The 24,187-nt window shown below is 38.7% G+C and overlaps 1 protein-coding gene across 3 annotated transcripts in view; it reads left to right on the top strand.

Moving 5' to 3' along the window:
* The window catches only part of ago2 (argonaute RISC catalytic component 2), an 83,180-nt gene extending 59,240 nt beyond the window's left edge, over positions 1-23,940 (top strand). For all 3 annotated transcript variants that reach the window (XM_043687792.1, XM_043687791.1, XM_043687790.1), the window contains exons 13-19: positions 2,291-2,450; positions 4,721-4,811; positions 6,118-6,312; positions 11,500-11,634; positions 12,440-12,541; positions 18,030-18,229; positions 21,115-23,940. In XM_043687792.1, coding sequence (XP_043543727.1) covers positions 2,291-2,450; positions 4,721-4,811; positions 6,118-6,312; positions 11,500-11,634; positions 12,440-12,541; positions 18,030-18,229; positions 21,115-21,223 — 992 coding nt within the window. In that variant the 3' untranslated portion in view covers positions 21,224-23,940. The remainder of the gene's footprint in view (positions 1-2,290; positions 2,451-4,720; positions 4,812-6,117; positions 6,313-11,499; positions 11,635-12,439; positions 12,542-18,029; positions 18,230-21,114) is intronic.
* Positions 23,941-24,187: the final 247 nt, after the last annotated feature.

Genomic DNA, 24,187 nt, shown 5'->3' with positions numbered 1-24,187 from the left:
TGTTGTTTATCCTATTGGTGAGCTGTGGGGTGGGGTCAAACTCCCTCTTTTGGTAGGTGTTGGTATCTGCAAGTAGTTGCACTTTTTGTATGTAGTCTGCTTTGTCCAGGATGACTGTCATTCTGCCTTTGTCTGCTGGTAGTATGATTATGTTCTTATCGTTTCTTAGTGATTTTAGTGCTTCTCTCTCCTTGGTGTTGAGGTTATGTGTTTGTCTTTTCCTTGTTATCAGAGGTATGATACTTTGTCTCACTGTTTGTTGTGTCTCTTCTGTCGGTCCATTGTTCCTGAGTGTGCATTCTAGTGCTGCTAGGAAGTCTTGGCTTCCCTGTGGTTGTACAAATTCCCAGCTCGGCGAACAGAACCCACAACAAAAAGGTGACACTTCCTATAGTGCTGCATTGTCCTGGCACTGGATCTTATGCTCCAGTCTATGGATGGACTTGCACTAACAAGCTTCTGACTCGGGGTGAGAATTCTTTTTACTTTTTAAATGATATGGACATCACTGGCTCGGCCAGCATTTCACTGTCCATTCTGATACCAGAAAGTGATGACTCACTGCCGCCTCCTTCTATTGCGTACTTGGGGCATAGGAACACCTACAGTGCTGTTAGAAGGCAAGTTCCAAGGATTTGTCAAAGTGTCATCACTGAAGCAACAGTGATACAGTTACAGGTCAGAATGGTCTGTGGCTTGGACAGCTCTTGCTTGCGGTGGTGTTCCCATGTATATCCTCCTCTTGCTCTTCTAGATTGGTAGAAGTCACTAGTTTGGAAAGTGCTGTCAAATGAGCATTGGTGAGTTAATATAACATACCTTGTAGATGTTGCACACTGCTGCCACTGTGCATTGGCAGGGGAGGAAATGAATGTTGAAGGTAATGATGAGGTGCTATTTGAGTGGATTGCTTTGTCCTGGATAGTGTCAAGCTTCATGAGTGTTGTTGGTGCTGCAACCATCCAAGCGAGTGGAGAATATTCCATCACCATCTTATGCCTGGGACAGATGTTGGGGAGACAACAGGTGAGTTACTCACCTGACTTTGAGCCATTGCAATATGTGATAGCTTATCCAGTTCAGTTAAACTGAGAATGCTACCACAGCTGACACATCTTGCTCAGAAAACCTTAGGGTGGTACTGTAGGCACACTTGGTGGTGGGTAGTTCACTTTGAACCTAATTGGTTGACATCTGATCTGGGAGATTGTGAGTGGCCACCTCAGCTAAGAAACATGTCTATTTCCCAATAATTCCCAGCATTCCTTGTGATGAGTTTGTAATTATAGTGCAGAACTCAGTGTGAGGATGAAGGATATGACTGATAGAGCTTCCTAAAATTCAAGCATTTCACCCGATAGAATCAATGACTTGGCGAGGGAGCAGAGAATTGTATCACTAATTTGCAAATGACCATTGATTGAGTCATTAAAGGGTGTGTAGTTGGGAACTGGAGGGCTCAAAGGAATAGGAGGCCCATTGTGAGTGAATGAAATTCTTGCAGAAGAATGTTACCTAGTCTGTAACATAAAAAGATAATTCAGTTTTACTTTGTGTTTTAAGTGAAAATATTTTGTCGTCCATATATTCAAATCCTAAATACTAGTGCTCTGATATAAAATGTTTGTTTAAACAGAGGGACATCAGTTATGATCATTTTTAAAATGCCTTGGTCGGAATCCATCTGAAGTGTTGTGTCTGTCTTCGGATCCCACAATTCAAGAATATATTAACTTTTGTTTATACGGAAGGGAGATGAAAATGCAGTGTGGATTGGTCTGACTGAGATCTAAGAGATTAAATTATGGAGGCTGATTATATAACTTGCATGTCTTTTCATTTGGAATGCTGAAGTGGTCTAATTTAGTTGCTTAAAGATGGTAGGATAGAGAGAGAAAAACTAATTCCTGATGGAGAAATTTGGAACAAGCTGGAGCACAATTTTCAAATGTGTCACTCAGGAGTTAGCCACAAAATTCTTTTATCATAAACAATAGTAGGAATCTGTGATTCTATCTGACAAGATTGTGGGTGCTGCATCCAATGAAATTTGAGAAAAAGAATCTCTTTTAGATAAGGATATCAATAAATATGAATAAAATGTTAAATTAAATTTAGGAACAGATCAGTCATAATTTTGAACTAGTTTAAATCATTGAAGTAGTTGAATGTGATATTTTTGCTATGTCTCACCATCTATATTATTTTAATCGTGTATTTAAATATTGAATAAGAATGAACTGTAATTCAATTAATAGTTTTAGTAATAAGTGGCATGTTTCATTGACAGCGGAAGTTAAGCGTGTGGGTGACACATTACTTGGCATGGCAACGCAATGCGTGCAGGTGAAAAATGTGCTGAAAACCTCTCCTCAAACACTTTCCAATCTCTGTCTGAAGATCAATGTTAAACTAGGTGGTGTCAACAACATCTTGGTGCCACAAGGAAGGTCAGTTGAACTTCTGTCCCTGCTAATTGACTTGATTTCTAGAAGTTTTATTTCCAAAATGTCAGGCTTTTTCTCAAGGCAAGGTTTCATAAAGTTACATTTGTCTTCCTTAATGGATTACATTATCTTTTGAGACCAAAGTTGTGGAGCAGAGCCCATGACGAGTTTGTGTCATCTTGTCAGCCAAAACTTTGCACTCTGTTCAGATTCTTTGTTTCTCTATTTGCTTGTTGTAATCATCTTACTGCCAACATCCTGATTCTTTCTTGTTTCCCCACTTGTTCTTTACACCATTTTGATAATTTTGGTTTATAATCGTTCCTGTGTAAAGTGAGAAAAGTTTTTTAAAAGTTGCTTTAATTTAGCTTTTGATCGCATCTGTGGTTTGGGGAAAATAAAGCATTTTCACTCAGCAAATTACTAGAATATGAAATGCACTGACTGGAAATATGGTGAAAGCAGATTCAATTGAGGTATTCAGGAGATCTTTGGATAGTTTTTTGGGGTAGTAATGGAATATGGGGAAAAGGCAGGAGATCAGCACTAGCTAATTATTGACGCAGGCACAAATGTGGGAATGGCCTCCTGTGCAACAATAATTCTTTGATTTATGCTTACTGGTTCCTGTTTTATCCTATTTGTACCTGTATTGAATATCTGATACTCCTGACACCTGCCCATGTTGTACTCCAGTATTGCACGATTTAGCATATATATGAAATCTGCTCCAGATATAGTAAGCAAGTATGGTTGACTCAACATATCTAACTGGAGGAGAAAGTGAGGTCTGCAGATGCTGGAGATCAGAGCTGAAAATGTGTTGCTGGAAAAGCGCAGCAGGTCAGGCAGCATCCAGGGAACAGGAGAATCGACGTTTCGGGCATAAGCTCTTCTTCAGGAAAGTTTGTCCAGCAGGCTAAGAGGCAGGTGCTGAGGAAGGAGATATGGCTGTGGTAGCGAGTCTGTTTGAGAATGTGGCTGAAGAGCTTCTGTGCAGAGGAGATGACCTGGGGGGGTGCAGTGAGAGAGGGACTCACTGAAATCTTTGTAGAGCGAGGAAGAGAGCTTCTTCAAGGAAGGCATCCTTGTAAGAGGATTCGCAGTAGGTTGAAATCTTTGAGGAGAAAGTGAGGTCTGCAGATGCTGGAGATCAGAGCTGAAAATGTGTTGCTGGAAAAGCGCAGCAGGTCAGGCAGCATCCAGGGAACAGGAGAATCGACGTTTCGGGCATAAGCCCTTCTTCAGGAATGAGGAAAGTTTGTCCAGCAGGCTAAGAGGCAGGTGCTGAGGAAGGAGATATGGCTGTGGTAGCGAGTCTCTTTGAGAATGTGGCTCTGAAAGGACTTGCACATTATGTAGCACTCTCTGTGACCTCCGATCATCCAAGTGCTTTACAGCTAATGAAATAGTTTGTGTAGTTGTGTAGTAATGTAGGAAAACCCAATAACTAATTAATAATGTGACTTTTATTTTTGTTGAGCAATAAATGTAAACCAGAAAACCAGGTAGGTTACTCTAGCTGTCCTATGAAATAGCGCTGTAGAATGTTTTGTCAAGGTGAGGGAGAGACCTTCACCTGACAGACGGTCCCTTCGACAGTGTATCGTATTTTCATAGTAAAATTACTTTTAATCGTGGTTTACATACACCACTTTTGATAGGATTTCGGCTTGTACCACGAATTAGGTTAGTATGCTACAGCCAAATTGAGGCAGTCACCTGCTGCTACTGCTGAACAGTTGAGGCCAAGTATGAAGACTAATGTAAATCTATACATGTTCAATATTTAAATAACATATTTTAAAAATAAATGCGGTAAATAGATTCAATATTGCTTTTTTAAAAAATATTTTGTATAATATGCCAAAACTAAATGAATGCTTCCTGCAGTTGTTAATTCCGTGACAATACATTGTGAGGCTTAACTTGGCACCTGTGTCTATCTAAGGAAAAGTATACAAGTTTCTTGTGTTGCAACCAATATGCCAAGTTCCACTGGTGACAACTGTTTTAAAATATTGTATGTTGAAAGTCTAAAGAATGTTTGTAGCAGAAATTCAATGGAGATACTGAAAACAGAATTTTACGGTACATTCATACACTGTCGAGTTGGTCTTCTAAGTCATATGATGCTGAACGTATGTTTAGGAAATGGGAGTTTGTGTTTAATATTCAGTTTTCACATTAAATTGACTGACCTATTGAGGAAAACTATTGGAAAGTGCTTCCATTATGGAAATTATTGGAGCTATCCCTATGTATTTTTCCAGACCTGCAGTATTTCAGCAGCCAGTGATATTTCTGGGTGCAGATGTAACACATCCACCAGCTGGAGATGGGAAGAAACCTTCCATTGCTGCAGTGAGTACCGGTGTTTCTAGTTACATTCTGTTTATTGCTTCACAATTTTTAAATTGAAATAGTGTGATTTGTATATGAATGTAAGGTCAATCTGCCAAGTGTCAATCTGAAGTGAGATTCCTAACCTCTTCGATGGTTTATTTTATTCTTTGCAAGCAGTGTGGTCTTCTGAATATCTTCCAAAACCACTTCATCTTCCCATTATACCGTTGTTTTTAAAGGCATCCTAAAAATCTGTATGTATACAATGTCTCCATCCCTTAGGTTCAACCTTATCAGATTTGGATAGTTTCTATTTTTCAATTATTCAATTACTTAAGGTTGTGTTTTGGCTTTGTCCATAGAAATCTCTGTTGAAGCATTGTTTTAGTGGTTCTTTTACTTCAAAGATGATGATTTACACTAGTTTTACCTAATCTAACTAGTTTATGTTCAGGTTATAAAAATGTTTTACCTTGCTGGTAAACTCAACTTATTTTTTTGTTCACCAATGCTTAATTTGCATTTGAAGTGTACTCAAATAGAATATACTTCGAACTAATTTAAAAAAAATTTTTAAACTTCTGAAATGTCAAGCTGTCATGATTTTTAAAAATCTTTCCTAACCTGAATTTCTGTTGCTTTTTTAAAATGTTCTCCAATAGAGTACGGTTGGTGGTTAGAAAATGTATGCTTTCCATTTAGGCTGAGAAGCCGAAAGAGAATTAATGTCCTTTTATTGGTGGTAAATATTCAAGAACCAATTGCAAAATGCTAAAATCAGTTTGTGAAGACTCTGAGAAAATATATAGCCAAACTGGAGCCTTCATTTTACATTCCTGCTCTGCTGTTAGATTCTAAGAATCCATCAAAGACCGAAACACTATATTCTATACCCAAATCCATTCAAATGATTAATTATTTCACACAAGTCTTGATAAATTATTTTTTGATTTAGATGCATAGAACATAGGTTAGCCGCATGCTAAAAATGCCAATACTTAGTGCAATGGCAATTTGGATTATCAATTCTGAAGCACGTTTTGTGTGATGTTTTATAATGATCCACAAATGTAAGGACCTGCTCAGCATTGTTTGCTGAGCATGCTCATTATTTTAAAAACAATCTTTCTGCATTTCTCCCTTGCAAGTGTAAATATTTTGTTTAGTTCAAGTCTGTTTTTGTTATTTAGCAGTTTCACTGAAGCATTACTTCTAAAACTTCCTGACATGATTGTGTGCTATATTTCTATAGGAATGTAATTTGGTTAAATACTGAAGCTTACCTTAGGCTTGTTTCTCCTTCATCCTACATCATTTTTCTTAGGTGGTCGGTAGTATGGATGCTCATCCAAGTCGTTACTGTGCCACAGTCCGTGTACAGCAGCATCGGCAGGAGATCATTCAGGACCTTGCTTTCATGGTCAGAGAACTCCTCATTCAATTTTACAAATCTACTCGCTTCAAACCGACACGCATTATATTCTATAGAGATGGAGTTTCAGAAGGACAGTTTCAACAGGTAAGCAACAGTTTAGGTGACTCTGCTCAGTCGTTCAACTGAGTTTTATTAGCTAGTTGAGGTTAAAGAGGCTGCTGAATCTATAAATGTACTAACCTAATGGAAGTGGTATCTTACTTTACTTAAGAGCTGCACATTTACAAGCCAATTGCAGCTAAAGATTGTGCATAGTTGTTACCAATTGAGTGGATTATCATTCATGATTTTTAAAGAAAAAAAAATCACCTCTCCTTGCATAATCTGATATTAGCCTGACTGATGAATCAAAAATGGAGTTGATGTTTTATGTAGATTTTATGGAGTCATGTAATTTTTCTGCATGGAAAATGCTTGTCTGCTGACAAGCTAACTGAATTATAGAGGAGGGGTTTTTAAAATCTCAGGCAGTGCTACCTGCAAAATTAATTGAGAAGCGGGACAAAGAGTTTTCAGTATAACAAAGATCCAATTTGGAAAAATAAATTTTACATTAGCTGCAAGTTCTAATACTTTGCTGTGAACAGTTTTGGTCCACCTATCTAAGAAAAAGTACTGGCATTGCAGGCACTCATGAGTGGGTTCACTAGGCTGATACCTGCTACGAGAGACTGCCTTATGAGGAGAGTTTGAGTAGGTTGGCCTGTACTCAGTGGAGTTCAGAAGAGTGAGACACAATCTTATTGAAACTTAGAAAATTCTTAGGGGCTTTGACAGGGTAGATGCAGAAAGCTTGTTGCCCCTTGTGGGAAAATCTAGGAGCAGAGGGCATAATGTTAGAATAAAGGATTCCATATTTAAGACTGCGATGAAGGTCTCGCAGAAGGTAGTGAATCTGTGGAATTCTTTACCACAAAGGGCTGTCATTAAGTAAATTTCAGGCAGAGTAGACTTGAAATCAGTAAGGGAATCAAAGGCTATGGAGAAAAGGCAGGAAAGTGGAGTTGAGGGTTATCAGATCAGTCATGATCTCATTGAATGATGGGCCATACCCAATGGGCTGAATGGCCCACTGCTGCTGGTTACACCCCTCAAGTCTGATAAATATAAGAATTACTGCTTCATTGGTTAGCAGGAGCAAGAGTAGATCACTTGGCCTGACCCCCTCAAAGAATTTATGAATGAGGTAATGGCAGGTATGTGGAGATTGTTCACAGATCATGATCTGAAGATCTGACAGAACAGGTCAATTACAAGAACAAGAGCTATAATCCTTTGTGAGGAATCATACAGTATAGAAGAAGTTCTTCAGCCCATTGCGTCTGAATTGCCAAAAATACACTTTCCTGCACTAGGCCCATAATGTTCAAGACTATGACACCTTGAAATGTTTATCCAAGTAATTTTAAAGGTTGTCAAGTCACCTGCCTACCCACTACTCTTCCAAGCCGTGTATTCCACATTCCCACCACACTCTGGGTGAAAAATATTTTCCTCCGATCCTCTCTAAACCATCTGCCTTTCACTTTAAAAGTGTACCCCTTTGTCATTGACCCTTTGGCTAAGGGGAACAATTATTTTCTGTTCACCTTGTACCTCATTATCTATATACCCCTATCGAGTATCACCTTCACCTTCTCTGCTCCAAAAAAAACACCCTCAGCTATACAATTATTTTTTCCTCATAGCTGAGTTGCTTCATCCCAGATGACATCCTGGTGAACCTGCTGTCCAGTTGCATCCTTCTTATAGTGTGGTGACTAGAACCAAGCACAGTACTCCTGTGTCCTGAGCAAATGTCTGTACAATTCCAAAATCACCGTCCTGCTTTTACATTCTTTGCTTCGACTGATAAAGGTAATCATCCTGTATGCCTCCTTAACTACCAAGTTAACCCATCCTGCGACCTTCTGGGGTCTGTGGACAAGCACCCCCAAGATCCTCCTCCTTCTGAGCTTCCTATTCATTGAGTAGTTTCTTGTCTCATTATTTCTTCCGAAGCGCAACATCTCTCACTTATCACTGTTAGATTCCATCTGCCACTGTAACCTAAGACCTCCTTCCTCATTGTCACCAGCCCAGCTAATCTATATTGTCTGTATTTATCATCTACATCACTTATAAAGATCACAAACAGTAAGAAATCCAGTACTGATCCCTTTGGTTCACAACTGCACACTGGGCTTCAATCACACAAAGAGCCTTCTGTCACCACCCCATGTCTCATGGTACTAAGCCAATTTTGGATCTAACTTTCCCAGTTACCCTGAATCCCACTAGCCTTTAACTGTTTATCAGTTTCCCATGTGTGACCTTGCCAAAGGCCATACTGGCATCCATGTAAACAATTTAAGTGCCCCACCATCATCTTACACACTTGGTCAACTCAAAAAATTCATCCAGATTTGTTAGACATGACCTCCCACTGACAAAGCTATGCTGACTATTCCTGATCAAACCTTACTTCACTCTGAATGGAGTTTAATTTTCTCCTTCACTATTTTCTCTGATATTTTCCCTACTACCACTGATGTGAGACTTGCTGGTCTCCCTGGTCTATTTCTACAACCCCTCTTGGATTGTGGAATCACATTAGCTGTCCTTCAGTCCTCTTGCCCTTATCTTGTGGCCAGAGACCATTTTAAAAATATATGTCAGAGCCCTTGTTATTTCCTCCCTTAGCTCCTGCAGCAGCGTGGGATACATCTCATCCGGAGCTGGGACTTTGACATTTTTAAACCTGCTCAAACTTTCAGTACCTTCCATCTTTTTGTATCAATCTGCTCAAGAACTTCACAGTTCATCTTCTTGAATTCTGTGCTTGCAACTTCCTTGTCCAGTCTTTACCAATTCCTCCAACTTAATGCACAGATGTCCCTGTCTCCGAATGGGCCCAACTCTTGCCCTGGTTATTCTCTTCCCCCTTGATATGCTTGTAGAATGGTGGGATTCTTCCTAATCTTGCCTGTCTTCTTTCTTCATGCATCCTCTTTGATCTCCTACTTGCTTTCCTGAGTTTCCCCCTGCACTTTCTATACTCCACTAGGGCTTCTGATGATTTTCACCCTTGGTACCTGTTCAAAGCTTCTCTTTTCCTCCTTGTCTAAATATTCCTAGACATCCAGGGTTCTTTGGGCATGTTGCTCTGACATTTCACTCTAAAGTGAACATGGATGTGTACTCTCCCCATACCTTTGTTTGAATGCCTCTTATTGTCTGCTCTCGGTATACCCTCAAATAACTGTTGCCAGTCTGTTTTGGCCAGATCCTGTCCTGTTTTAATTAAATCTGTCTTACCTCAATCTAAAATGCTTTTTTGCAGACCCGTCTTCCTCCTTTTCTGTGGTATTGAAGCCGTTATCAATAAAATGTTCTCCGATTGTCACCTTGAATACCTGTCTGGCTTTGTTTCTCAGAATTAGATTCAGCTCTGAACCATCCACATGTTGCTATATAAAGTTCTTCTGTATACATTTCAAGAAATTTGCCTCTCTAAACCTTTTTTATGTCACGTTTATCACAGTTAATGTTGGGGTAGTTGAAATCCCCAATATATTACCATATTATTGTTTTTATATGATTTAGTGAATTGGCTACATCTGTTTCTGAATTGCCTGCTGACTGTTTGGGGCCTACAATATACTACTAACAGTGTCACTGTCTCCTTTTATTCCTAAAATTTACCCACAAAGCCTCATTTGACAACCCTTGCACGATATCATCTCTCCTTGCTGTTGTGACTGACTCCATAATTAATAAAGTGACACCACTTCCACTTTTGAATGTCATATGTTTCACTTCTTTAAATTTACTGTTTTTCTGTTAATTAGCTCTTGGCACCAGTAATAAACATGAGTGTTCTACTTCCGTGGGAAAATGTACAAAAAAAGATGAAGGGAATGATCTTGTTATAGTGGATTATTGGCCTCTCTTTTTAGGATCCTTTGTTTATTTCTTCCGATCTCATTTGTTCCAAAGTAAAATATAACTTCCAATGCCAGTGTTAGTGATGGGTTCTATAAATTTGAGAAGTATTGCCGAAGAAGCAATTGCAAGTTCCTGGATGTAGATAGTTCAAACTGCAACCACAGTATGTCAGTGGTGGAGTAAATGTATATTTGAATGAATAGATGAGGTGCTGAGCAAGTAAACCATTTTGAATAGACAGTTGAATTAAGGTTTGCTTGCTGAGCTGGCAGGTTTGTTTTCAGATGTTTAGTCACCATGCTAGGTAACATCATCAGTGAGTCTCTAATGAAGCGTTGGAGTTCTGGCCTGCTTTCTATTTGTGTTTTGGTCTCTTAGGGTGGGTGATACATTTCCGATTCTTTTTCTCAGAGGTTGGTAAATGGGCTGAAAACAAACCTGCCAGCTCAGTGAGCAAACTTACAAACTGAACCTCTGCCTGAGCTACAAATCTTTTCAAAAATTGCAAACAGTGTCAACCTCACATTTGTATTCATACACCAACCCCATTAGTGGCATGTAGTGGCTTTTATGTAGTGGAGAGGCTTTAGAAGATTGAAAGGAGCCAATCTACAAAATATATCCAGCCTCTGCCCTTTCTCTGGTTGTCCTGGTTATGTTTCTGGTCAATGGTGACCAGTCCCCAGGCTGTCATTTGTGGGATACATGATGATACATACTTGGATGTGAGGCTGTCTTTGAGTTTTTCACTGCTTTTAAATATTACTTGTCCCAAATAGATGTGATCAAAAGACAAAATTCAATTTTAAAAGCTGAAGAAAAATGGAACGGAAATGAACATAGGGCAGAAAATGTGGGAAAGAGAACAATCAAATTAAGTAGTTATTCTTTGTGTTTACACTGCCGTGAGTCAATTTCTGTGTAAAATGAAAAATTTATAAAGATTCCTTTAATGGAGCTTTTTCTCTTGGAATGTTGAACCAGATAATTAAAGCCTCAAAAATAAAACCAAATTATTTATGTTGATAGACTGCTAAATGTACTTTATGCAAAGGTCAGTTTTCTAACCTACTGTAAAATAGTATGCGTTTGAAAGCTTTGTAATTTAAACAGAATTAGATTGGTATTGGAAAATTGTTTGATTTGAAAAGAGTAACTATTGGTGGCATCATCCACATAGTTTTGCTCACATATAAATTTTATACTTGAATTCTGTTTTTGTGTTCAAAAGAAATTATTTGAATTTATGTTTATCTGTATGTCCTGTATCGATGTATTTTGTTCCAAAGTTTTTATTGCAGTTTCTCCAAATAACCCTAACGTGATTGTGTACTCCTTCCATAGGTGCTTCATCATGAGTTGCTAGCTATTCGAGAGGCCTGTATTAAGCTTGAAAAGGACTACCAACCTGGCATTACTTTTATTGTAGTTCAAAAACGGCATCACACCAGACTCTTCTGTACTGACAAGAATGAAAGGGTTTGTTTGTTTTAATATCTTAATATGAATTGGATTCATGGTGGTATGCAGTCAAATGTTGTCTTGTAACCAATCAATTTGGAACTGTGATCTAAATATGTTTTCTGAACTTGCGTTTAAAAAAAACAAATGAATTGTCCAAAATCTCTCTGCCTTTATTCTTAATCCAAATCCCTAAAATGATCACCACAAGTTCTAAGGAAGCTTAGATCTTTAGAAGCTTCAAGTGAAGTTGAATAGGAGGCTGTGGATTGTTCTCAAAATGATCAGTTTGATCCACCCTGAACCAGTGGCAAGAAGGGAAATAGAATCCCTGGGACCCTGTGACAAGAAGAGTTTGATTTTAGCAAGGTGAAAAAAAATCTAGATTTTCGTGCAGATAATTGAGAGTAATTTATAATTCAATATGGTCTTAAATGTACATTCAATGTGCTCGTGACGGGCTGTGAAATTTAACTGGGCCATATATCTCTCAGAGATCTGCATTAGTATTTCTCTGTGTGGGACAGACATCATTTAAAAATTCAGCAAGATTTCATCCAGGAGTCTTGAAGACTAGTAACCTTTTATTAAATATTGCAGTAACATTCAGTTAATAGAAAGGGGGGAATGCAATCCTTGGTCTCTGGAAAGAAGGGATGATATCCCAGTTATTTAATCTTGTATCCTCAATCCACAGAATTCTCTGGAAAAGGTAGAAGTTGTATATGAATAGTTTAAATTCAACCATCTTTGGGCTTGGCTTTTTCCATTGTACCCTGTGCTGATTTGTATTAATCACCCAAGTTTTGCTTTTTGTTTATAGGTTGGTAAAAGTGGCAATATTCCAGCAGGCACAACAGTGGATACAAAAATAACGCACCCATCAGAATTTGACTTTTACCTTTGCAGCCATGCTGGCATTCAGGTAGGTTTTCAAAAAACAAAAATCCCAAGGCAATTAGCCAACAATCCAAGTTTTGTTAGCTACAAATTTGAGTATGCTCCTAGCTCACTTCCTCTTATATTCTGTAAACTTTAGGTGATCCAAAATGCTGTCTGTGTCTGAACATAGTTAAAGTTCATTAATTCTTCACTCCTCTGCCTGTAGACCTGCATTTTGATCTGGAAACATTTCACTTCCATGCTTATGCAAGTAATTGATTGTTTCCTTTTCTGAAATCATGTAGGATACGCCAGAATGTTCACAAGTGCCACGTCAATCAGATTTAGAAATAATAATCATTTTGCACTTCTCAATTATCTCTTTAATTTGAAAAGAAAACAAGGTGCAAAAGCAGTGCTGAGCCAAGCTTGAGATTTACAAGCTTGATCAAGATGATTGTGTAGAAGGTGGTTACAGCAGGTAGAGAGCTTGTTTAAGTAAGGAATACTGACATGTGGGATTGTCATAACTTCCATTTATTAGACAAAGGGAGTGACGAATGCACCATATGCCAAAGTTTAAAGAAATTGAATTGATGCAATTATAATAGTGGGGAAGCAGAACCATGAAAAAATTTAATCAGAAGAAACTTAAAGGTTTTGGGAGAGTTAATTTGGGATGGGGATAAAATTGATGGGTGATTGGTACACCATAGAATATGGGTAACAGAATTTTTGGATAAATTGAGGGTTAGAGCATGTGGAGTAGAAGAGCTGTGGAAAGGTCAGTATAGCTGAAGGTTTCAGTCATGAATGGTCTAAGACAGGTAGTGAACAATGATGTGCAGCTTGGTGCAGAAAGCCTTAAGTGTAATGTGATCTCGACGGATGTATTACTGTACAAGTCAGATCCCAGAATGGAACCTGGCTTATTTTTAAATTTTGTAATTCGTTTACGTGGTTGCTCACTGAAACATATTCACATGACACTGCAGGTGTTCTTTTTCAATAGAACAATTGTGGGTGGCACTGGCTCAGTGGTTAGCACTGCTGCCTCACAGCGCCAGGGACCCGGCTTCAACTCTAACCTCAGGCGATTGACCATGTGGAGTTTGCACATTCTCCCCGTGTCTGCATGGGTTTCCTCCGGGTGCTCTGGTTTCTGCCCACAATCCAAAGATGCAAGCCAGGTGAATTGGCCATGCTAAATTGCCCATGGTGTTAAGTCAGGGGTAAATATAGGGTAGGGGAATGGGTCTGGGTGGGTTACTCTTCAGAGAGTCGGTGTAGACTTGGGCCAAAGGGCTTGTTTCCATACTGTAGAGTATCTAATCTAAAACATAACTTTACTGCACTAAAGGAGAGAAAACCGCAGCTAGATAATAAACCATTAACACAAACACCAATACAAATTTTCAGTCTGTTTTCCAGCACTACCTTATTATAGAAACTCAATAGCCAGGGAAATATTACTTCTTTTGCAGCTTTAAATATTTATTTATCTGATACTTTTCAGTTTGTTTCTCTTTGAGACTTTTTACAATTAGTTTGCAATCTGTTGGAATGAACCTTTCACATTGTGATGGCCTAAACTTTCTCAGTTCTAACAATTTTAAGATTGAACTTGAACTTGATAAGTATATACCTATCAGGCAGGGAGGTAGTTGTCGAGAGAAGGAGCCATGGTTCACTAAAGACGCTGAAGCTCTTGTCGAGAGGAAAAAGAAGGCTTATGTGAAGATAAGGTGTGAAGGCTCAGGGAGCTTGAGAGTTATAGGTTAGCCAGAATAGATCTTAAAGAGAGAGCTAAGAAGAGCCAGGAAGGGACATGAGAAGTTGTTGGTGAATAGAATCAAGGAAAACCCTAAGGCCTTTTATAGGTATATCAAGAATAAAAGTATGACTAGGGTAAGATTAGAGCCAATCAAAGGTAGTGGAAAGTTGTATGTGGACTCTGAGAACATAGGGGAAGTGCTTAACGAATGTTTTCATTAGTATTCACATTGGAAAAGGGCAATGTTAGTGAGAATACGGAAATACAGGCTACAAGGTTAGATGGGATTGAGGTTGGCAAAGAGGAGATTTTAGCAATTTTGGAATACCTGAAAATAGGTAAGACCCCTGAGCCAGATGGGATTTATCCTCTGATTCTCTGGGAAGCCAGGGAGGAGATTGCAGAGCCTTTGGCTTCAATCTTTGTCATCATTGTCAACAGAAGTAGTGCCAGAAAACTGGAGGATAGCAAATGTTGTTCCCTTGTTTAAGAAAGAGAGTCGGGACAACTCTGGTAATTGTAGGCGAGTGAGCCTTGCTTCACTTTTGGGTAAGGTGTTGGAAAAGGTTATAAGAGATATGATTTATAATCATCTGGAAAGGAATAATTTTATTAGGGATAGTCAACACGGTTTTGTCAAGGGTAGATTGTGCCTTCACTAACCTTGTTGAGTTATAGAGTCATAGAGATGTACAGCATGGAAACAGACCCTTTGGTCCAACCCATCCATGCTGACCAGATATCCCAACCCGATCTAGTCCCATCTGCCAGCACCTGGTCCATGTCCCTCCAAACCCTTCCTGTTCTTCGAGAAGGTGACAAAACAAGTGGATGAAGGTAAGACGGTTGATGGGATGTATATGGACTTCAGTAGGGCATTGATAAAATTCCACACGGTATGCTATTACACAAAATACAAAGTTTCAGGATTGAAGGTGATTTAGCGGTTTGGATCAGAAATTGACTAGCTGAAAGAAGACTGAGGCTGGTGGTTGATGTTCATCCTGGAGCTCAGTTACCAGTGGTGTGCCACAATGATCTAGAGGTGGGTGTAGAAGGTTGGGTTAGTAAATTTGCAGATGACACTAAGGTTACAGAGTTGTGGATAATGCCAAAGAATGTTGTGGGTTACAGAGGGACATAGGTAAGATGCAGAGCTGGGCTGAGAAGTGGCAAATGGAATTTCATGGGGAAAAGTGAGAGGTAGTTCACTTCGGAAGAAATAACAGGAATGCAAAGTACTGTGCTAATGGTAAAACTCTTATCAGTGTGTATGACCAGAGAGATCTTGGTATCATAATGCATAAATCCCTGAAAGTTGCCGCCCAGGTTGATTGGGTTGTTAAGAATGCATATGGTGTGTTAGCCTTTATTGGTAGGGGGATTGTGTTTCAGAACCACAAGGTCATGTTGGAGCTGTACAAGACATTGGTAAGGTACCACCTTGAGTATTGCATGCAGTTCTGGTCACTGCATTATAGGAAGAATATGGAAGCTTTGGAAAGGGTTCAGAGGAGATTTATTGGGATATTGCCTGATATGGAAGGAAGATCTTAAAAGGAAAGGCTGAGGGAACTGAGGCTGTTCTCATTGGAGAGAAGAAGGTTGAGAGGGTAACTTATTTGAGACGTATAAGATAATCAGAGGGTTAGATAAGGTGGACAGTGAGAGCCTTTTTTCCTCGGATGGTGAAGGCTGACACGAGGGAACATAGTTTTAAATTGAGGGGTGGTAGATTTAGGACAGAGGTAGTTTCTTTACTCAAAGTAGTAGGGGTGTGGAACAGTCTGCCTGCAACAGTAGTAGACCCACCAATGTTAAGGGCATTTAAATGGGCATTGGATATATATATATGGATAATAATGGAATGGTGTAGGTTAGATGAGCATCAGATTAATTTCACCAGTCGGTGCAATATCGAGGGCCAAAGGGCCTGTACTGCGATGTAACATTCTATGTTCTATTTTTATTCAAACTTTCCTGTTTTGGAAGTTTCAGGCGAGGTACCACTTCTAAGATGACTGGTTCCCCTGAATTGAACTGTGAATCTATGCTGTGTTAGGAGAGAACTGTTCGCTTCTGAGCAGAACTGAGTTCTTCCGAACTAACTTTGAACCTTCTATTCTAAAGTCAAAACTAAAACAATTGCCATAAAACTAAAAAAAAACTTTGCCTGTCAGAAACTCAGCAGTATAAACATCTGATCCTTTAACACCATAGGGATTCTCCCAAGCATATGCAGTCACATGTTGTCTTGTAACTGATCAATTTGGAACAGCGATTTAAACATGTTTTCTAACCTTTCTTTCAAAAAACAAATAGAATTGTCCAAAATCTCTCTACCTCTAGTTTTAGTCCAAATCCCAAAAATGATTACCACAAGTTCTAAAGAAGCTTCGAAGCTTCAATGAAATTGAATAGGAGGATGTGGATGCAAAATGATTGTTTTTAAAATGATTAAACAGTTTGATCCATCCTGCATCAGTAGCAGGAAGGGAAATAGAATCTGTGGCAAAGATATGAAGTCTCCAGAATGGACCAAATTTTCCTTAATGAAAAGGGTTGAAAGAGCTAAATTTCTAGCTTTGACTACGCAGTTTTTTCACATTACTTTTATGGGATGTGGATATAGCCAACATTTGCCGATCCTGAAATGTTCTTGAACTGACTTGCTAGGCCAATTCAGAGTAAAGTTACAGGTCAACCACATGCTGTGGATCTGGAATCATGTGTAGATCATGGCAGATTTCTTTCTCTGAAAGTGATTGGTAGACCAAAGGAGTCTTTATTCCAATTGTTCATAGCTTTATGGATGCTATGATTGAGTGAATTTTGTATTCCATATTTTATTTATTTAGTTTCAGTTCTACCAAGAGCCCTGAACATGATCCCTCAAGCGTTAACCTCAACCTCTGGATTACTAATCCAGTGACATTACTGTTTATTCTACTGACTCTGGGTCAATGCATCATTTAAGTGGTGTAATATTGCAAAGAAAATATTAATCAAGAAGATCAGTTTGTCTCTGTGGACTTCAGACATCAAGCTAGTTTGAGTACAATAGCTGATTGACAGCAACAATGTTTTAAAAGTATAAATGACTAACCAATCTCTTCAGTGACATTTGTTGAGCAGAAATGTTGGTCAAGATATCAAGAGAAAACTCTGCTCTACAATGTTTACATATTTAACGTCAACCTGAACAGGCAATTTGATTTAAAGGGTGCTCTGTTTCCTAGAGTGCAAACACGGTGGAGTTCTGGAAGACAAAAGTAGCTTGAAAAGTCCTCTAATAGAATTTTGAGAGTTTTGAATGGATAACAAGAGAAATCTAACCAATTGCCAAACCTGTCAAATTTTAAATTTGTGCATGGTTAGACCAGTCACTGAAAGCCTTGATCCAACCTATTTTGAATTTGCAAATAGAGTCAGAGATGTGTAATTTTATCCCAGTATTTGTCCATCTACTGAAGTATCGACGGCTATACAGCTGTCAGATGCTGTTTGATTCATGGGATTGTGTATGAAAACATGCTATTGTGCTTTTTTTTTCATCCTTTGAAGACATTAATAAAACATCATTATCAGAATCCCAAATTTGACATTTCCGAATAGGTGCAAATATTCTGGTTGGGATTCCAACATAATACGTAAGATAATGCATCAGCAGATTGTTTTCTAACCGTTGTATTTCTACATTATTTAAGAAATAAATTGAAAATAATTATAAATGAGTGTAAATAATTGTATTTTCTAGGGGACAAGCAGACCATCTCACTACCATGTTCTTTGGGATGATAATCGCTTCAATGCAGATGAACTTCAGATCCTCACATATCAACTTTGTCACACGTATGTCAGATGTACGCGGTCAGTATCCATCCCAGCTCCAGCCTATTACGCTCATTTGGTAGCTTTCCGTGCCAGATACCATTTGGTGGACAAGGAGCATGACAGGTATGAAAACACTTTTGAGACTTTGACTGTTTTGTTTCATCTGTGAATTTTGTGCTTCAGAAGCTGATCTGTTAGAGTTGAGGGTCTAAACTCCAAGAAAAGGCTGGAAAAACTTGAATGTGCTTGCCTTGGAACAACATCGCTGAGAAACTACTTTAGAGAGCACATAAATTAGTGTCATGAGTGGAAATGATAAATCTGGAATATCACCAGATTAAACTAGGACCATGTGACGTAGAGATTCTAATTGTTGTTCCTTGATGTTCAGTGGCATTACCATCACTAATTCCCTCGCTGTCAATATCCTGGCGCTTACCATTGACCAGAAACTGAATTGGACCAGCCATATGAATTCTTTGGCTACAAAAACACATCAGAAGCTATGAATTCTGCAGTGAGTAAATCCTGTTGTGTCTCCCAAAGCTTACCCACCCCATCTACAAGGTACACTTCAGAGTGTGATGCAATACGGTGAACTTACTCAACGGGAATGCAGCTGCAGGATAAAGCAGCTCGCTTGGTTGGCACCCTATCCACCACTTTCAACATTCACTTGCTTCACTGCTGTGTTCCCCATCTATATGATGGGCAATAATAACTCACCAATGCTTTGTGGCCTCTATCACCTACATGTTCAAAAGCAGAAGATGCGAGACCACCACTTGTAACTTCCCCTCCAAACCACTGACTATTCTGACTTACACCTGTGTCGCCATTCTTCCACTATCACTGGGTCACCATCCTGGATCTCCGTTCCTAACAACGCTGGGTGTCCATCGAATTGAGGAGATCTAAGAAACATGCCACCACTTTCTCCAGGGCAACACACCCCCTGTCTCATGAGCAAATATTTGAAAAAAGGTTTAAACAGTTAAATTTGGGATGGATCTGAAGAGGTTCTTCAGAGCATTTGACACCTGGACAAAAGCAAAATGCAGAGTATACTGAAAAATTGAAATAAAAACAGAAAATGCTGAAAATACTCAGCAAGTCTAGTAGCATGTGTAGAGAAATAACATTGACATTTCAGGCCCATGATCTTTCATCATGGAAATGACTGCTGGCAGAGATTGAAGAAGTCCCATCATGCCTTTCTGGGTGAATTATCATGGTCTCACAACAAGCAAAGACAGAAATGTGAATAAGGGTAGTTCAATAAACATGGTGCCAGAATCAATAGGTTTAATGTTCATTGGAGAAACTGAACTGACTGGACCTCTGTTCTCTACAATCAGGAAGGGTGACTCAGGGTTTGGAAGGGCTCTGAATTAGAAAGGGGTTTACATAGGGTAGTTGCTTCCACTTGGGGCAACAAATTTTTAAAAAATGCTAATCATCCATTTTTAGAAACCTCTTCACCCAGCAAGTGATGGGAATGTGGAACTCAACCATAGAGTTTAGTTTAGGCGAATCATATAGATTCATTTAAGGAGAAGCTAGGTAAATACAGAAAGGAGAAAGGAAGAGAAAGAAATGCTGATAGACTGAGCAAATACAGAGATCAGAGGATCTTTGAATGGAACATGAATACTGGCATGGACCAGCTGAGCTGAATATCTGCCTCCTGTGCTGTTCTGTGAAACCAAGGAAATTACATGCTTTCCTTACTGCTCTCTTTACCTGTCCAATCGCTTTCAATGATCTGTAGACCCGAAGTCCCTCTGCTCCCATATCCCACCCCCCACCCTTAGAATTGTATGTCTAATGTTATATTGTCTTTCAATATTCTTCCAACCAAAAAACACTTCACACTTTACTGCATTGAAATCCATCTGCCATCTGTCTGCCTAATCCACCAACTCGTCTGTGTCCTTCTACAGTTTACACAGTCCTCTTCACAGTTTTCACTTCCTAGTTTTATGTCATCTGTGAACTTTGAAGTTGCCCCGAAACACCAAGATCCAGATCATTACCAAAATTAGGAAAAGCATGTGTCAAAGTATTGACCCTGACGAAACTCCTCTACCAGTCTACTTCCTGAAAAAAATGTTTCCTATCACTCAGCCAGTTTTTGTTTTTATCCAAGTTGGTACTGATTTATTAATTTAATGACATACAACTTTGCTCAATTCTGTTGAGTGACACTGTATCAAATGCTGTCTGAAAATCTACATACACCATATCAACAGCATTGCTCTCATTAAACTTTTCTATTACCTCTTCAAAATACACCATTTCCCTTTTAGAAATCAATGTTCTTTCTAACCAACCCAACTTCCCACCACTGAAATTGAACTGGTCTGTAATTGCTGGGCTTGTACTTGAACCTTTCTTGAACAAGGCCATAATGTTTATGATTCTGAAGTCAACTGGTACCTCTCCTGAGTCTAGGGAAGATTGAAAGATTGTGACCAGTATCCCTGCAAATTCCACTTTCACTTCCTTCAAAGTCCTTGGTGCCTTGTTAACTTTATAGTCTATCCGACATTTCTGCCCTATCAATTTTAAATCTTTCTGTGAGTTCCCTGTTATGTCACCATGGCCTGGATTGCACCTCTGTCTTTGGTAAAGAAACCTCAGCTATTTTCCTGATTCCTGGTATAAATACCCTTTTTAGATCCTCCTTCCCTTACCATCAAATGATGGTTACTAAAAAATTTTGAAAGTAATTCAGAATATTTTTCTTTGTCCCAGACAGCAGTTATAATACAAAACTTACTCCATGCAATTGAGATAAAAAGCACTGAAGCATTAAGAGGAGAAGCTGGAAAAGTAAATAAGGCCAAAAAAAGTACAAGGTTGTGCTCGATGCGGTTTGATGAAGTAAGGTGTCAGATTTGTCAAGTGCATGAACTAGTTTTGAACAGTGTCCCGTTTCTGTGCTGTAAATTTTATGTAAAGCATAGACAAGTTAAACTAATCTTGCACTTTTCTATCCTTTTCAGCGCTGAAGGGAGTCACACATCTGGCCAGAGTAACGGCCGGGATCAGCAGGCTTTGGCTAAAGCAGTACAGGTTCACCAGGACACTCTGCGTACTATGTATTTTGCTTGACAGGTGTCCTCAGTTGGGATTTCTGAACAGAGCCGGGCTAAGACCAGACCGGCTGCATTTTCCAGGCAGTGTAGTGACGAACGTGCAGTTAATGTGTTTCTGTTGCTGTGTACATTGCGGTACCTTGCAGGTCTCTTTCAGCTATGAGGTAACATGTGACCTGGCTGTTAATGTATGAATCAAATCACCTGTAAATCTTTCTTTGAACAGCAACAACAGGAAATATTAGGAGGCTTGTAATAGATGTCTTGATATATATAGTCACGAATTGAAGTTAAATAACTGCAACCTAATCTTGTTAGTTAAAACTAGACTGGAGGCTGTTGTAGGTAGAACAAGAAAATATATATTTGGTGGAAACATTATAATATGCTGCAGCAGCATATTTAATGGTGGTTGTTTAGGACTGCAAAATTGTGGAAGAATTTTAAGGATGGTTTGAGTATTTAAAGACATAGTAATCCCGACTGTTGGCTTCAAATGGCAGAATTTTGAAACTCGGAATTGAACATCAACAGCATTCCTTTTATTATATCTGGAGTTTTATCCAGTGAATTCAGTGAAGACTACTGTAATACAGTACTGTGAAGCACGGCCATCTTGAGTGGGTATGGGGAAAAAGTCTTTTAACACTGAAAGCAAGTTTATGAAGAACTAGTGCTTTTCCTTTTTGTGCAGGCAATATATTGTATCGGTTTGACTTTCTCAGTTCTGAGATGTCATCTATGACTATTAACAGAAGGAATGCAGTCTCTTTTTAAGATGTGTTTAGTAGAAAATATTGGTGTGTGCGTTTGAAGCAATTAATCTTTGGAGACAATCTATAAAACATAACAAGAACAGATGGGCACTACTATTTTATATATTGAGCTCTTAATATTTTTGTAAGATGCTGCAATTGTTTAGTTCTCAGATCGCGAGACGATACATCAGTGATGCAAAAGTGACATTTTTATGCTGTGGTTGTCTGGTCAGCCACTACTGTGGCTTGGCATCATGTCAATATAAGGGTTATCATGACTATCACTTCATCAATTTGAATTCAGTTAGTACGGTCAGTCAGATGAGAACTATCGAAATTGAAACTTTTTAGCATGAAGTAAATTTTAACTACCTCGTGGTTATTCTCGTGCAGCAAAAACAGAATGAGGACATGCCGCTGTTATGTTGGCAAAGCAGTTCAAAGATGGTGCTAGATTTTTGCCACGAGGCAAGCATTTTTGTAATGGTAGTCATTTAATTAATGTAAATTAATTCCTGGATTAAAATCCATCCCGAGATTGAAGCCAAACCTTTTTATGATTATATACAACATCTTTTCAGTGGCCTATATGCACTTCTGACTCAAAGCATTGTATAAAGTATCCAGTTTTATATACCTCAACCCTTCAAATGTTCAAATCTCTTGGAAGGCATAACCAGCATAAATTACAGTGTTAACAACTTACATATGTGGCCATGAATAAAAACCATATTTTACATAGATCTTCAGGATAAACTTTTGCGTTTGAAGTTAAGTAATAACATGATATAGATATAGGTAAGTCTATTGCAGAAATGTTTGATAAATTGTTTTCAACTGTTTCTGTATTTGGCTACATGGTATGTTTGTATACAAGGATGGTAATGTTGCAAATTGCATTACAAAAAATGGGCATATTTTGCCAAACAAGTCTTCAATATTTTTAAAAAATCTTTTATTTATGAAATGTCTACTGAAAAAGTAATGAGCTATGCTTCTAAAAAAAATGGCAAGTTACATGTTCTCCTAATGCTTCTTATGGAATCATATAATTCTTTTCTACTTATTCTAAAACAGTTTAAGGAATGGAAGTAGCAAAGGACACAGTAAGTGTATCAATTTTCAGTTCTGAAATAGTTCTAATGAGACTTCTGAATAATTGTGAAAAATCTGTGCAAGTGCAGTAATGTCTTTGTGACATTCATTAGTTACAACACTAACGCATTCAATTTTCCTACTTGGGATACCCACATTCAAGGCTGAGTCTCAACTGACATATCTATTTAGGTTTCCTGCCAATTAACAGTTGTGTGAATTGGCTGATAAAGGAGAGGGGATCCTTTTCAAAAAGATTGAATATAGCTAATTAGTTCATTGGCCAAAGAACATGTATTAATGTCCATGAAAATCCCCATGGTGGATTGCAATGTAATTTCAAATATGCAGGGCTACCAATCTGGCAATTAAAATAAGTGACAATATAGTAAGTAGTAACAGCATGACGGATACTCAGGGCTTTAAAGACTGCACTTCTTTTACAATGATGAAATACTATGTCAGAATTAGGAAGGTTGTTTATAAAAACTTAATCATGGAAATAAGGGATTATTTAATTGAAATAGAGGTGGGGGTGAGCTGATGTTAGAACTTAATCCCTTCTAAGCATACTAAAATCAGCATGATAATCTGATGAAGCAGTAGTTGACATTCATTTAATTTTGTTTTTAAGTGGATGATTGAACTTCAAATTTATAGACCAGAAAGAAGCTCTGAACCAAAGGTTTATCTTATTTGAGCTGCTCTGTTTATTGATTGAGTTCAAGAAAAGGTTTTATTGAAAAATCTTCAATAACAATGTTCTATTGTATTTCAAATTGTTTCATTGCACCTAATGGGCAGCACAGTAGTTCAGTGGTTAGCACTGCTGCCTCTCAGCACCAGGAATGTGTGTTCAATTCCACCTTGGGTGACTGTTTGTGTGGAGTTTGCACACTCTCCCCACGTCTGCATGGGTTTCCTCTGGGTGCTGCAGTTTTCTCCCACAGTCCAAAGATGTGCAGGTCAGGTGGATTAGCCATGTTAAATTGCCCATAGCGTCGAGGGATGTGCAAACTGGGTGGATTAGCCATGGAAAATGTGGGGTTACAGGGATAGGGTAGGGGATGGTCTGGGTGGGATGCTATGTGGAGAGTTGGTGTGGACTCAATGGGCCAAATGACCAG

The sequence above is a fragment of the Chiloscyllium plagiosum genome, chromosome 4 (assembly GCF_004010195.1).
Source record: "Chiloscyllium plagiosum isolate BGI_BamShark_2017 chromosome 4, ASM401019v2, whole genome shotgun sequence".
Taxonomy (NCBI): Eukaryota; Metazoa; Chordata; class Chondrichthyes; order Orectolobiformes; family Hemiscylliidae; genus Chiloscyllium; species Chiloscyllium plagiosum.
The sequence above is the reverse complement of the archived record's forward strand: the minus strand, read 5'-3'. Positions and strand labels throughout refer to the sequence as shown.